Source organism: Lagenorhynchus albirostris, chromosome 5, assembly GCF_949774975.1.
Source record: "Lagenorhynchus albirostris chromosome 5, mLagAlb1.1, whole genome shotgun sequence".
Taxonomy (NCBI): Eukaryota; Metazoa; Chordata; class Mammalia; order Artiodactyla; family Delphinidae; genus Lagenorhynchus; species Lagenorhynchus albirostris.
Window position 1 is genome coordinate 18,453,658 of NC_083099.1, and position 16,147 is coordinate 18,469,804.

Sequence of the window (16,147 nt, forward strand, 5' to 3'; positions counted from 1 at the left end):
GGAATACAATGATTTTGTTTTGAAATCATTATGTTCAGAATGTCTCTAAATGACTTTTACTCTTAGCTAGAAATACTTTTGCCATATTGTATAATATACATTTCCTTTATAATTAGTGCTTTATTTCATTTTTCTGCATTACTAGCTTCAGCAGCGGAAATTTCATATTATTTTAAGAACTCCTGCGTAACCAGGAAATCATGCTTTCCTTAGTTGAAACTGAGTTTTTAAAAATATACTTTTCTGAACTGTAATTGATTAACCAAACCTTAAACTTAATGCATAACACTCAATGTGCATGAAAGTCGGTAAATAATATATTACCTAAATGCAAACAAGAGACTACAGAGCAGTACCTGTCTCCATGACCAAATATATCCATCAACATTGAACACAGGAAGAACATAAAAATTCATTCGGTCCAGGAGTTTGGTCATAATTTTGTTTTTACCATAAGTTTTGGTTGCCTGTAGGGGTAGGAAAAAATTAAGCTATTGGTACAAAGTTTAGCTACTGTGTGGAAAGCTGTGGTTATAATTGTAATGACTACCACTCCTTAAGTCCATTTGATTTCAAACGTATTTCAAACGTATTTCCCCTATGTTTTTCAAACGTATTTCAAACGTATTTCCCCTAAACTGCATAAAGATAAATGATTTCAAACGTATTTCCCCTAAACTGCATAAAGATAAATAACCCATATATATGACAGAAAAAAATGACACTTATTCAGACTAGTGAAATTAATTGAACTAAATACTCTTTGAAGGATCATTTAATTATCAAGACTTGTAGCATTCCAAATGTAGCATGCAAGATATGTTTTATGGAAAGAAGAGAGGCCAAGTGAAAAATGAGCAATGCAACTTGTTTTAAATAGATTCTTTTCCTCACATCTTTCGGCAAATATATATTGAATTTGTAAGCATAAGAATATGTAGATATTGGGGAGGATTCATGAACTAATTATAAGTAGGATTAAAGGAAAAACACCTTGTTAATAAAAAAATTAGAGCATTTAGATTGACCAATCAACTTGTTTTCTCACATCAGATGGAAATTTCTCTAATTATCTGGACTTTCTATGGCTACCTAAAATCTCTCATTGCTCTTGGAAAATCTCTTCCAGGTATATCTGTACTGGAGCCCAAGACATTTCTTGTAGCCCTATCTTGTGTGTTCCTTTATGGCTTACGTAAGCGAGCTTATTACTTAAGTAAGCTGAGCTCTCGGCCCTCAGCTGGAAGAACTAAAACAACTGCAGGGATAAATGAGTTCTACTGGCAGATTCATTCCTAGTGAAAAGTATCCTTGCCCTGAAAGCAGTTGTGATGTCATATTCCAGCAGCATGATGTATGCAAAAGCTGGCAGAGAAGAGAAAGTTAAAAGATAGTAGGAGTCAGAATACAATAGAAATAGAGTGAGAAGAACAACAAACTTATAAAGTGGATTTACTTTTTTTTAAAAATGAGTCATTTTTCACTTGGAAAGGAAATTTAAGCATGAAAATTCCAAATGTGTGCATAGCCAATTCAGTATCTAAACAGGAACTAATGTTCTGTGCTTTGAACTCCCTGAAGAAAGGCCAAGTTTGTAGGTTGTAATATAAAGATAGTTTCAGATTTCCCATACTTAACTATAGGAAAAACCATATTGTAGCCAAAAATTGTTTTTTTAGTTTTATAAACTGTCAGCTGGAGTTCAAGAAGTTTAAAGGAAGGTGTCAATTTTATAAAAACCTCAATGATGAGTAAAATCCAGAGCGTTTATTTCCTGACAGCACCAAATGTGGGCTCTTCTTGTTAAGAGGAACTGCACTCATTTGTAAAGGGGTGTTGCCACTCAGTGAAGTGATGGAGACTTGACAATCAAAGGAGAATTGTGTGACTGTTCCAGTTGATTTACCTGATAGACAAACCACTGGCAGAATGCTGGGAAGATCCATTCTTGTGCATGAATGCCACAATCCATAAAAATAGCCTTTCTTCTTTCATCCTTTTCCCCAATCTTTTAAAAAATAAATTTGATGTATTATTTTACATGAACTTACACACTGATCTCTTGTTGTCCAAATACTCATTCATAGTATCAGAGCGATTCTTTCACCTGTCTTCTGTTGAATGAGGAACTGTGTATGCACATATTTTTCTTAGGGAGGACCATGGCATGTATCCTTAAAATGCATAATTCATAATCTATTTCATAGTATATTTTTCAAAAAATTTTCTTAGTGTCAGAGTTGCTTTTAGGGTTTAAAAAAATCACAATCTGGGGCTTCCCTGGTGGCGCAGTGGTTGAGAGTCCGCCTGCTGATGCAGGGGACAGGGGTTCGTGCCCCGGTCCGGGAGGATCCCACGTGCCGCGGAGCGGCTGGGCCCGTGAGCCATGGCCGCTGAGCCTGCGCGTCCGGAGCCTGTGCTCCGCAACGGGAGAGGCCACAACAGTGAGAGGCCCGCGTACCACACACACACACACACACACACACACAAAATCACAATCTATTGTTATTTTATTGCTAACATCCTTTGGCCTGAGAAAAAGATTATAAAGTTGCTTCTGTTTCTGCCATTTCCTTTTGTTTTTCATACTTCATAAACGTGATGTTTAGCCTGGAGTGGAAAAGATTTTGTAGTTGTGTTTGCAGTGGGGAGGAGGATTAGTGGCTGCATATTTGAAGAACTGTCATTTTAGAGAATTTAGATTTGTTTTGAGTGATTGGAGAGCATGAATGGATGGGAAATCAGGGTAAGGAAGGGCTTCTCAGTTATTAAGGGGATGCTTTAGGGAGCAATGTCTTTGGATGTACAAAAATCCAGTAGCAGCTGAATGGCAATTGTCAGCTCGGTCATAGAAGGGAATTCCCTATCAACACAGAGTTGAAGTGCCTCACTTACTGTACTGGGATCCTATGATTATATGATTCTTCAGTTTATTTTCTTCCTGACATTTAGTCAACAATTTCACTGAATTTTAATGGATGGAAAACTGTTTTATACACCAGGGACATCATAAACTCTTGTTATAAAGATATGGGATAAGAAACTTGTCTGGTTTTGTCCACTGTGTCTGTCAGGTGGTTTATTCAGGGACTTTCTTGGTTCTACGTAAAACCACCTGGCACTTCTAATCTTGAATGGATGTCTAGAGCTTATATGTTCTTCAAAGAAATAAGACTTTTTATTGTCTAAAAATTAGCTAGTTGTGTCACAAAGTAACTCTTACATTCATATTTTTCAACAATAATAAGAATCTGTAGTTCTTAAATTACTTTTACCTTGAGAACATACAGTGGATTATCTTCAACAGTAGTTACAATGTTAATACGAGAGACCATTTTAGGATGCTTATGTACCATTTTCTCAGTCCAAGCAACAATCTTAAGAACAAAAACAATTTTGAGAGATTAGAATAAAAGAAAACTAAAAGACGACAAATGTTGAGGGTGACGTTTTTCTTTTTGGAAGTGCAGGCATTTTATACTATACCTTGTCCCAGTTATTGTATTTTGCATAGCTGTGCCTGCCTGGGATATCTTCTTTGACATCAAACTGTTTCTCAACCTCTTCTTGTACATCGTGAATCAAGATTCTGTTTGACAGGGGGAATGATAACATACACATTTACTGGAGAAAGAAAAACAGTTATCTTTACAGAAATTTTCTCTTCCTTCATCTCTATCTTAGATCAAGTTTACCTTGTTTCTTCTTTATTCTGTAACCGTGTCTTATTAGATCTGTCATGTGTCTGGCTTCCAATCTTCCCATTTATCTAGAGTTGTACTGTTCTTGCTGATTGACTGATTGAGTGTAGAGGAAGAACATAAATGAGGTATACTCTTAATTAGAGTTTATTTAGCACATGAGACCAAGTACTGCTCATGAATATTGATTCCCATTAACATCACTGACAAGCACATTATTATGCATATTATATCTAACTCACTGTATGCTTGGCTTTTGACCTAGGATGAATCTGGGATTTCTTTGAAAAAAATTATGACAACAAATTTGGAATCAGGTGGGGCATGTTGCACTAAAACTCACATGAAGTCTGAGAATTTTGGAAATTATATTCTGGGTTGTCTCTACAGACATAATTAAGTGTCTTAAGCTCTAAAGAGGGTATGTGGCTTTTGCTCCACCTGCATTAATAGAAGTAGAGGAACCAGGAAAAAGAGAGATTTTATGGTCTCAGAGGTTGATTTGTAGCATACGGCAGTATTAATTAGTCACAGGAAGCTTGTATCTAAGAATATTTTTAGACTTACACATATCAATTTAGCTCTTGTGATAGCAGCAGCAAAAGAAAATCGTGAGACCTTTCCACAAATGCAGCTGCATGAAGACATCAGAATGGTAACAGATTGTTGCTGATAAAGACTAGAAATTAAGCCTAAGGCTGGAAATTAAGAACTATGGCCAGATGTTATTTTCATGAGCCCTTCCACTAACCAGCAGCCAGGTTTAAGTAGCTGAAACCAAATTACTTTCTCTCAGATATTATTTTAGCTGTCCAAGATTTGCTTAATTTGTTAAAAATTGTTCCTAAATATAGGTGAAAGGATAAATAATTATCCCTGAGGATTTAATGATAGAAATGGCTGTTTACTGAGTCTTTCTTACGTACCAGGCACTCTGTTCAGCATGTTATTTACATTTTTCACTTAATCTTTACATCAACACTCTTAATTGGGTACCATTATAACTCCCATTTTTACAGAGGTTAGGTAGATTTCCAACATGGATATAACTAAAATACAGAAGTTGGGATTTGAACTTAGAGATGTATGACTTCAGTACTCTAGCTAAGCCACATACAGCAGTGCGTCCATCACAAGGAGTGAAATCCCTGGGTATTGCTGTCAGATCTATAGTCTTCTTAGTCTACTGAGGCTTGTGCAAGGTTTGCCCAGTTGACCAGCTCTCCAGGAAACCTGAGTCCCAAGATCAGAGAGCTGGTAAGTTCAGAGAAGAGGCAAAATGAATCCTATGTTGACAATTTCAAGACTCCCTCCTTCTGCTGCTTTTAGAGAGTAAAAAAGAAGGAATGGAGATTGCTTTGGCAATATGTGGTCTTTTGTGGGTACATATAAATTTTAGGATTATTTGTTCAGGTTCTGTGAAAAATGTCATGGGTGTTTTGATAGGGATTGCATTAAATATGTAGGTTGATTTGAGTAGTATGGCCATTTTAACAATATTAATTCTTCTAATCCAAGAGCATGGGATTTGTATCATCTTCAGTTTCCTTCATCAGTGTTTTATAGTTTTCATAATATAGGTTTTTCACCTCCTTGGTTAAGTTTATTCTCTGGTATTTTATTCTTTTTGATGCGATTTTAAACAGAATTTTTTTTTTTTTACTTTCCTCTTTCTGATAGTTCATTATTAGTGTATAGAAAAGCAACAGATTTTTACATGTTAATCTTGTATCCTGCAACTTTGTTGAATTCATTTATTAGTTCTAATAGTTTTTGGATAGAGACTTTAGGGTTTTCTATGTAAAGTATCTTGTCATCTGCAAATAGTGATAATTTTACCTCTTCCCTTCCACTTTGGATGACTTTTATTTCTTACTCTTGTGTGATTGCTGTGGCTAGGACTTCCAATACTATGTTAAATAGAAGTGGCAAGAGTGGACATCTGTGTCTTGTTCCTCAATTTAGAGGAAGGGCTTTCAGCTTTTCACCTAGCTTGAACCCAAGCTTGGATTTGTAATAAATGGCTTTTATGTTGAGATATATTCCCTTTATACCTACTTTGATGAGAAGTTTTATCATGAATGGATGTTGAATTTTGTCAGATGCTTTTTCTGCATCTATTGAGATGATCATGTGATTTTTTATTCTTCCTTTTGTTAATGTGGTATATCATATTGATTGATTTGTGAATATTGAACCATCCTTGCATCCCTGGAATAAATCCCACTTGATCATGGTGTATGATCCTTTATATATATTGTTGGATTCGGTTAGCTGGAGGTATCACTCTCTCTGACTTCAGACTATACTACAAAGCTACAGTAATCAAAACAGTAGAGTACTGGCACAAAAACAGACACATAGATCAATAGAACAGAATAGAGACCCCAGGAATAAATATATGTACCTATGGTCATTAATCTGTGACAAAGGAGGGAAGAATATATGAAAGGAGGGAAGAATATATTGAAGAGACATTCTCGTCTCTTCAATAAGTGGTTCTGGGAAAACAGGACAGATACATCTAAAATAGTGAGATTAGAACATTTCCTCACTCTATATACAAAAATAAATTCAAAATGGATTAATGATCTAAATATAAGACCTGAAACCATAAAAATCGTACAAGCGAACATAGGAAGAACAGTCGTTGACGTAAATTGTAGCAATATTTTTTTGGATCTGTCTCCTTAGGTAAAAGAAGCAAAAATAAACAAATGGGACCTAATTAAACTTAAAAACTTTTGCACAGCAAAGGAAACCATCGAGAAAACAAAAAGACAACCTACTGAATGGGAGAAAATATTTGCAAATCATATGACCGACAGGGGGTTAATACCCAAAATGTATAAACAGCTCATACAACTCAATTATAAAAAAAAAACAACCCAATCAGAAATTGGACAGAAGACCTGAAAAGACATTTTTTCAAAGAAGACATGGATGGCTAACAGGCACATGAAAAAGATGCTCAACATTGCTAGTTATTAGAGAAATGCAAATCACAACAACGAGATATCACCTCACACTTGTCAGAATGGCCATCATCAGAAAGTCTACAAATAACAAATGTTGGCGAGGATGTGGAGGAAAGGAAACCCTCCTACACTGTTGATGGGAATGTAAATTGGTGCAGCCTCACTATGGAAAACAGTATGGAGGTTCCTCAAAAAACTGAAAATAAAACTACCATATGATCCAGCAATTCCACTCCTGGGTATATATCCAGAAAAAACAAAAACACTAATTTGAAAAGATACATGCACCTGAATGTTCATAGCAACACTATTTACAATAGCCAAGATATGGAAGCAACCCAGGTGTCCATCAACAGACAAATGGATAAAGAATATGTGGTGTGTGTGTGTGTACACACACACACACACACATACATATACAATGGACTATTACTCAGCCATAAAAAAGAATGAAATTCTGCCATTTGCAGCAACATGGATGGACCTAGAGAATATTATGCTTAGTGAAATAAGTCAAACAGAGAAAGAGAAGTACTGTATGATATCACTTATTTGTGGAATCTAAAAAAATAAAGCAAGCAAATATATATATATAGCAAAACAGAAACAGACTCACAGATTTAGAAAACAAAATAGTGGGGAGAGGGATGTGGAGAGGGAAAAGATAGGGGTATGGGATTAAGAGATGCAAACTACTATACATAAGAATAGATAAGCAGCAAGAATATATTGTACAGAACAGGGAATTATAACCATTATTTTATAGTAACTTTTAATGGAGTGTCTTCTGTAAAAATACTGAATCACTATGGTATCCACCTGAAACGAATATAATATTGTACTCAAGTGTACTTCCATAACAAAAAGGAAGGAGTGGAGAACTGTGTGCCAGTATATGTGACTGCCATGAGCTTCGGGGTGTGTGTGTGTGTGTGTGTGTGTGTGTGTGTGTAACTGTAGTGGGGAAGGATGTTTCAGGGAGGCAGAGTCATTGTTATGGTGTCTTATAAGCTGGTCTGGACTGTGTTTCCCCCATGCCCACATTCCTGCAGGATAGGGTCTACTCAAAAAGCATGATTTCAGGTTTCTACAGGATCTCATTTGTCTCCAGTAACTCCCTAATTGGGTTACTTTGTATCATACTTGGCACTTATCAACATGGATTTCCCCCAGCATTTGAGGCATACCTCTGTGTTGGGTAATAAACTTTAAGGCACTAATTTATTCAGTAGGAGGGAAAAGGTGCAGCTGATGATAGTCTCTAGTTATCCCCTGTTGCACAGTGTGTGCGCATGTGTGTGCACATGCTCATGTAAGCACATGTATAAGTGGTCTTTCCTCCACTTGCATTAATAAAAGTAGTAAAGGAACCAGCCAAAGAACATTATATGGTCCCAGCCAATCTTCATGAAACCCCTATGAAACATCATTTTAAAGATGAAGAAAATGAGATGGAGAGATGTTAAATGCACTGTCAATGTTGAATACCTAATGCATGGCTTAAATGGGACTAGATTCAGGCACCTTCACTCCAGAATCTACATTCTTATCTACCACACTCTTCTGCTTTCCACCATGACCAACATCTCTTTGACATTTGTATCAGGTATTAACAATACCCATTTTATTCTTGGGTAAGGAATATATAAAAATGTGGAGCAGAAGGAAAAATGAATAGGATGAAACACTAGAATGATTTATTTGATTGAAATACTTATTTGATAGGACCATGCATATACTTGGAATATGGATTTTTATCTGACTGAACATTATTAGGTAATTAGACATTAATATGAAGTGTTGATGATCAGTTTGGTATAGATCTCTTCCACATTTCTCACATAATCTTATGTGGGTCTTAATAAGATTTTACTTAATTGTATCATTTGAGTTTTACTGTTATATTAGTTGTTTCCTGAATTACCTTTCATTAACAACTCTTTATTTTCTAATTTTAACTTTTGATCAAAGAAGAGATAATCTAAAATGTATCTAAAATACGAATATCTAAAATGTAGAAAAATTAATAAAAACACTAGGGTTTTCAACTGCTGATTCTAAATATGGTGTCTGTCCTTTAAGGCTCAGTTCAAGGGATGTGCATTCTTTTAGATATTATTGAACCAGTCTGTTCAGGTTTGTTAGTATATACATATTATTTGATTTTTAGGCTTGGCCTTTTGTGATTTTGTAAGAATGTAAAGGGAAAGAAAGGGAGCAAATATGCTGCTTTAAAATAAAATCTGTCTTGGTAATTTAATTTTCTGAAAATTAAAAAAAAAAATCACACAGATTGCTTTCAACTAAGTAGTGGTTTATATGCACTGTCTAATGAAGCGTGTCTTAGTAAATCATTGTGTCAAGCCAGCCTCTTAATGTGGTTTTATTCTGACTGGTGTCTGGGTCCAACCAGATGTTTCTGTTCTTAGAACCTTCTTCTGTTACTGACTGACACCACGTAACACATGTAATTAATATGCAGATAAAGTTATCTATATAATTAGTACTTGGAGACAAGCTTTTAAATAGTTCTTGTCTGCACAGATCACTTTACATATTTATATTTCTGAGGAAGGTAACTATCTAATTATGTGGCTTTCTCACAACTGTGGCTAATTTGGACCAATTTCTAGAAATCATCTTCTAATTAGATAAAACTAGTTTTTTTTTTTTTTTTTTTGGCGGTACGCGGGCCTCTCACTGCTGTGGCCTCTCCCGTTGCGGAGCACAGGCTCCGGACGCGCAGGCTCAGCGGCCATGGCTCACGTGCCCAGCCGCCCCGTGGCATGTGGGATCCTCCCGGACCGGGGCACGAACCCGTCACCCCTGCATCGGCAGGCAGACTCTCAACCACTGCGCCACCAGGAAAGCCCCGATAAAACTAGTTTTTTTTTTTTGTAACTTTTTTTTTTTTTGCGGTGCGCGGGCCTCTCACTGTTGTGGCTTCTCCCGTTGTGGAGCACAGGCTCCAGACGCGCAAGCTCAGCGGCCATGGCTCATGGGCCCAGCCGCTCCGCGGCACGTGGGATCTTCCCGGACCGGGGCACGAACCCGTGTCCCCTGCATCGGCAGGCGGACTCTCAACCACTGCGCCACCAGGGAAGCCCAAAACTAGTTTTTATAGGTAGTTTAACACTTTGGCTCTTGATGTAGACAGCAAGGAAGTATTTGGCATAAGGCAAAGTGAAAACCACAGTACTCGCGAGGATCTGGATTTAGACCTCTATTTGAGTCAGAATTGTTCCAGGCTAGGAGAGGACCAAAGAGGAGAAAGGGCTGATGTGAGTTATTTGATAAAATGGAAAGATAGCAGCCCCCTGCCTGGGTGTCTTCTGTGACAGTGATTTATTCCACTGTGGACACTCAGTGTTGAGCAACTAGCTGCTTGTCTACATTACCAGGATATTAAGGAAACATACTGCTTCATTTTTACCCTGCTGTTCAAACCAAATTATACAGTTTGCCAACTAAAATATATTTTAGCTTGGGCTAGATACTTTGTAAGAATTAGTTGATCATAGGAATCTGGATCAGGTTTATATTAATGAAGTAAAGTGAAGATTGTAATAATTGAGGCACACATTTGAGAAGTCTGGCTGTGAAGTGATTCAAGAGACACGGTCACCAGGGAGTATATAGGGTAGAGGGGTGATTTCTTTTAGATGAAAGAAACAAGACATCATATCAACCTTAGCAAACGCATACAGTCCATAACACACTACTAATTTCTGTGATTTGAAGGTATATTTATAAACTGTCTACTTCTAATTTTAATGGTACAATTTATAAAATCATAGAAAAACATATATCAGTATATTAATTAAAAAGGTTTAAATGCTGGTATAAATTAATTTTGAATATGTTCTCCCCATATATTAACTTCTACATTTGTTTTACAGCCCTCTTGAAACAACAACAAAAACAAAGACAGTGATAAAAACAATCACACATAATAGCCTGTGACTTTAAGCCATTAAGCCGCAGACAGGAATATTTTTTGTTTACTTGTCTATGTATGTGTTTCCTTCATTTCAGTAGTATTTATATTTACTAGGACTATTGAAGCAATATAATAAATACAATGAAGTCATGATGAGCTGCAGTAAATCCTGCTCTGTCATATGACATTATAGGATCTTTGTCTGAGCCAGAAGTAGAAGGCCTTTTGAGTTACAGCACTAAGTTAGGTAGCAGAGGCATGAAATAGCAAGTCAAAAAGAAAGAACTGGTGTTTAGCAGTTTTGAGTGGTGGGGTTCTTAATAAAGGGGACTACTGGAATGACAAGGGCTGGGGGAGTACAGGATCCCTCAGTACATCAAATTGCTAAATACTTTAAAGTATAAAAAGGCATTTTGTTTTCTATACTGTATATTGATTTGTGATATTCATCTCTGGGCTCCCTTCTTATTTGTTGCCCCAGGGCCTAGACTGCATGACCCATGGTTAGTGCTAAGTTCCAATTTCCTTTTATTTCTCTGTGGGACCACAGCGACTCATTTCTGCATCTTTGGCCATTCGAGAATTCTCTCCTCTTAGATTTGTCTTATTTTACTGCATTGTTTTTGCTTTCTCTGGGGAAGAATTTCTTGCATAAAGAATTATTTATTTATTATGTATTTTACATTCCTACATCTCTGACTCAAGGATGAACATTGTTAGGGTCTCCTTTTATGTATCAGGAGAATTCAAATACAAGAATGTGGTGCTGGTAGTCATTAGTAGTGCTGAGCTCTGGGTTGATTACCCGGCAGGGGTGACGAGTGTGACCAAACCGTCCATGCCTGATCACGTGCACTCTGTCGTTACCAGGGGCTGAGTTTTAGAGATGGCAGATATCGTAATTGTCGTTCTTGCAGATCATAGCAAACATAAGATAGAAGTTGAGTGGCCAACTTTGAGCTCATCACTTTTATAAGCAGGCCTCCCTAGTCTGTTTGGAAGTAACTATAAATTTTATCTCATAGATAGAGCTTTCATTTTGGGGCACCCAATTTAAAAATTACACTTGCCTTTCAATTTCAAGACTCCAAGACTTTGAGTCTCTAGCACATTTGAATATTTGCATAGGACTTACTCATAGTGCATTCTATTTTGATCGAAAGCAGCCTGAATGGACTGGAATTCCTTTTCACTAATTCGGAAATCCACTGTCATGTTAGCAGCTACATGGTGGGTGATGTCTGAATACCAGAAGTCAAGCTGTGCAGATGAGTTCAGTGTTAGTCGCAGTTGTTTATTTGCTCACCCGACACATACTTATTGAGAAATGACTATGTGTCATACACAATGAAAGGAATTTGAGGTTCAATGTGACTGAAGTATGGACTCTTAATAAACCTATGAGATTTTTGCAAATGTATTTAAGAATTGTTGAATATTAGGGAGTGGGAAAAAAACTATTGTACTGATCACTTTTTTAGGACATAGCGTATACATTTGCAAAAAGAATGAGCAGCTTTTGGGTAATCCGTTTGCTTCTACCATCTTGGGGCCAGTTGGAGTTGTTTCACAATTGATTTAGCCACAGCATCTGTCTCTAATTGGGAATGTGGACTAATATATGGCATCACTCTCCCCTGCCCCTGCTCCTGAGTCAGGCCTCAGAACCACATGTCCCAATAAACTCTGGAATTCCTGGAAAGTTTGTGTCCAATGAAAGCATAATCTCTAGCCATGTCATTTTTCTAGCACTATGTCCTTGGGCAAATTACTAAAACTCTTTGAGTTTCAGTCCTCGCCCCTAAAAAAGGGGCTAACAGTCCTCCATCGGGAGTGTTGTGAAGATTGTGAAACAGCTGTGACATGTGGGCCATGCAGGCATCTAGCAACTCCTGATTCCCTTCTCTTCATCTTCCTCTAGCTGAGACTTTCAGAAATTTGGTGAATGGGACTATAAAGATAGCATTCAGATTAAAGTAATTTAAGAAGATTCCAATTCATGTTCTTCAAAATCATACTCAATTGTGAAACCCAACGAAGTATAATTTCCCAACCTTGGAAATGTAGAGAAAGTGCTCACTTTCTACCCATCATGCCAAGCTTGCGGGCGTGTCTAAATCTACCTGGCTGTTTTGTGATTGACTTCCTCTCTACCTCTAGGTCAATTAGTTATGTGCCAATAGGGGGCTGCAGTGAACCAACCAATATTTATTGGCTTATTTGGATCAGGAAGCTACAGCCTGCATTAGACATGTGAGAGATGTAACGTGTGATGTAAAGGTAGGGCCATCTAATCACAATAGCAATCTCTCTGTTCCAACAGGGTAATGTAGTACAAGAGTTAGGGCTCTGTGAACCACCATGAGCATTTACTAAGCACCAGGCCCAGAGCTGGGTGCCAGGGTTGTAGAGGTTAATACAAGAGAAGCAAGAAGTTCAGTGTGGGAGACAGAGCCGTGTATGCACTTCCAACATGCTGACCAATGCCAGAGGCAAGCACCAAGTGTTCTAGGAGCACGACAGGCAACCCGAACTGGGTCATGAGAGTTGATGAACAGAGAAGGACTTCCTCCAGGAGGTGCTGCCTGAGCTGGGTCTTGAAGAATAGATAGCAGTGAGCCAAGTAAAGAGGGAAGTGCATTCCTCCTGAGAAAAGGTGTGTAGGGCCAAAGTGGGTGAGTTTTTGGTGTTTATGGTGCTTGAAGGGTGAGAAAGAGGGTGGAGTGCAGAGGTTGGAGATTATGAAGTGCTTGGAACAGCACCCTGATCCCAACAGAAGATGCTTCTATGGTGCTTATTACGGCCAGGCCCACTTCTGAGCATTACCCAAATATTAGCTCATTTAGTCTTTACAACAACGTTAGAAAGTAGGTGTGACTGTTATCCCCACTTTACAGAGGAGGCAGTTGAGTCCCAGAGAGGTTAAGTAACTTGTATAAGGACACAGAGCTAGGGTAGAGCTGGGGTTTGAACCTCTGAAGACCATGCTCTTTCCAGACGAGGCTGCCTCTCACTAAAAAGCTTCAAGTGGAGGAATGCAGTTGTCCGGCTTTAGAGAGAGCAAGCAGGGTGCCGTGCGGACTTGGCTTTGTGGGAGGCAGGGCTAGACCCCTGAACACGAGACAAACTGTAATTGTCTATTGAAATTGTCCCTGTAAAAGGTAGGGCAGACGTGAATTTGGCAGGGACAGAGGAAGGAAGAGGAGAGTATGGATTTGAAAACCATTTGGGAATGAGTACAGGCAGAACTTTTGATTGATTTGATGTGGAGATAAGGGGGTATCTGACTAGATCTCAGATTCCATTCTGGCTTTAAATTTGATATGTCATCTTGGTCATTTAATTTACTGTCTTTGAACTTAAGTTATTGTTTTCAACAAGTTACATTTTGACACTGACATTGAAAGGCTGATGGAGAATTTGAAACGATGTATGTAAGGTGGCTGGCACAGTGTGTCTTGTGCATAGGAGCAGCTGAGTAACTGAGAAAATGGTAACTTTAGCCCACTGGATTTTAAAAGACTGACCTAACTTTAAGAGTTTTCTTTCACCATGGACCTGCTCTTGGAAAGGGTCACATCTTGATATTATCAACCAGTGCATTGCTGTTATCAGGTAACCAGTACCTTGATGTTATCATAATTTTGACAAACATTATGCCACTGGTACAGATCAGTGTGGGAGTGAGGAGAATGGAGCAGGCAAGGCGCTATCAGCAGGGAGGGAGAAGAGGCCGTGATAAAGGTGTCAGGAACATCTCCCTATTTCACACTTTCACCTAGAAAAAGCTGTTGTTTGCAAAGCTTTTGGGTGGGAAAACAGAAGTGGTAATTTGGGGAAAAATAAGTAAAAACAAAGGGAAGTACTGGCAACTGGCTCAATTATCCAAGTAGCTCCTGTCCCTTCCCCCTATCTTTGTCTTTGGTAGCTCCGTGGGCATTGAAAATAAAAGACAAAAGAAGCAGGTTTTAGGGAACAGAAAGAAAAGATTTAAAAAACCCCTCTATTTGCTTTACCTGGTTGGTTTTGGCCAAGTCCTTTATGATGTTTGCTTGTTTTTCATCCTGGGCTTCACATGTAACACCTTCTCCCTTTAAGAATACAAAAGATGAAACATGTAAACTGTGAAGAAGCGTTTCATAATCCTCTTCCCACATGGAGTCTGGAACACAGGGCGGCAAGATTCTCCTGTCAAAGCGGACAGGAGCAATTGCAAGGGTGATAGCGGTCAAACCAGAGGCAGGATGAACCTCATGGTTCTTCTTTGTCTGTCCCAAGCCCCTCTGCCAGTTTTATGCCTCAGCTCTTATCTGGAGGAACAACTCATTTCCTCTTAGGGTTCTGGTGGACAAAATGCCCCCCCCCACCATATTTTCTAGTTGGGGAGGGGAGTAGGGTGGCAACACTAATACTAAATGCCCATTTGGTGACAGGTGAATTCCATGCTACTAATATACCTTTTACAGTTGGGAATACCCATTTTACAGATGAGATGAGAGGAAATTCCTTGTTTAGCAAATAACTTGCCCAAGGAAGCAGAGCTAGTATGATGAGATTTGAACCCAGTTCCTTGTTCTAAAATACTACTCTACCATATGCTTGAATTGAAGGATGGAAGGAATCAGTTTAAATTTGCACTTGGAACCCGAGATGAATTTGGGTATCTGGCCACAGAACCCTGATGGGTGGTCCTTAATAGCAAAACTTTTTTTTTTTAACATCTTTATTGGAGTATAATTGCTTTACAGTGGTGTGTTAGTTTCTGCTTTATAACAAAGTGAATCAGCTATATGTATACATATATCCCCATATCTCTTCCCTCTTGCGTCTCCCTCCCACCCCCCTCCCTCTCCCACCCCTCTAAAACAGATGTTTTTGAAGCTACGTTGTAAATTGTTAAGATAAGAACTTTTGATTACAAATTATTTTGAATATACTAAAAGTACTGTAAGTAATCTGGAAAACATTGATATGTTCACTGTCTAGATTTTATACTTTTGCCACCGTTTCTCGGTACCTCTCTTGGTAAAGAAGTAAACATTACAGAAATGGCTAAATTACTCACATCCCCACTCCCTTCCCCTTTCCCTCCCTCTGTCCTCAGGGGGACCCCCTATTCGTAAAGCAACGTGCGGACATTTAGAGGGCAAGATAATATGGTTGCTCAAATGTTTGTTCATGGGCTGCTCTCTTCAGGGTCTAGATGCTGTAGGTGCCCAATAAATGCTTTTTGAAAGTTGAATTACTGAAAGTCATTTATAAACCATTTTAAACAGTGTCTTGGGGGGAGGTCTTTAATCTTGAACAAAACTCGGTTAATTATGGATTATTTGGGAGAAGGCAACACTTTTACCCAGAATTATAGGTAACCTAATATACTGAGTGAATTTAGTCAGATAACTTATTAGAATTTCCTTTAAAACTATCTCTTCATGTATAGATGGTCATACATGAAACTTCTCAGAGTCATAGTTGTATATTTTTATTATCAAAATAATGCTGTTGGGGAGATGCCCCTGTTATATGCA

At 38.2% G+C, this 16,147-nt stretch overlaps 1 protein-coding gene across 1 annotated transcript in view; it reads right to left on the minus strand.

Annotated features, from left to right (window-relative positions):
- The window catches only part of CPA3 (carboxypeptidase A3), a 29,175-nt gene extending 14,301 nt beyond the window's left edge, over nt 1-14,874 (minus strand). Inside the window, 8 exon segments of the mRNA XM_060149140.1 lie at nt 357-467; nt 1,907-2,008; nt 3,276-3,377; nt 3,487-3,589; nt 11,755-11,879; nt 14,636-14,688; nt 14,791-14,856; nt 14,859-14,874. Of these exon segments, the coding sequence (XP_060005123.1) occupies nt 357-467; nt 1,907-2,008; nt 3,276-3,377; nt 3,487-3,589; nt 11,755-11,879; nt 14,636-14,688; nt 14,791-14,856; nt 14,859-14,874 (678 nt within the window).
- Nucleotides 14,875-16,147: the final 1,273 nt, after the last annotated feature.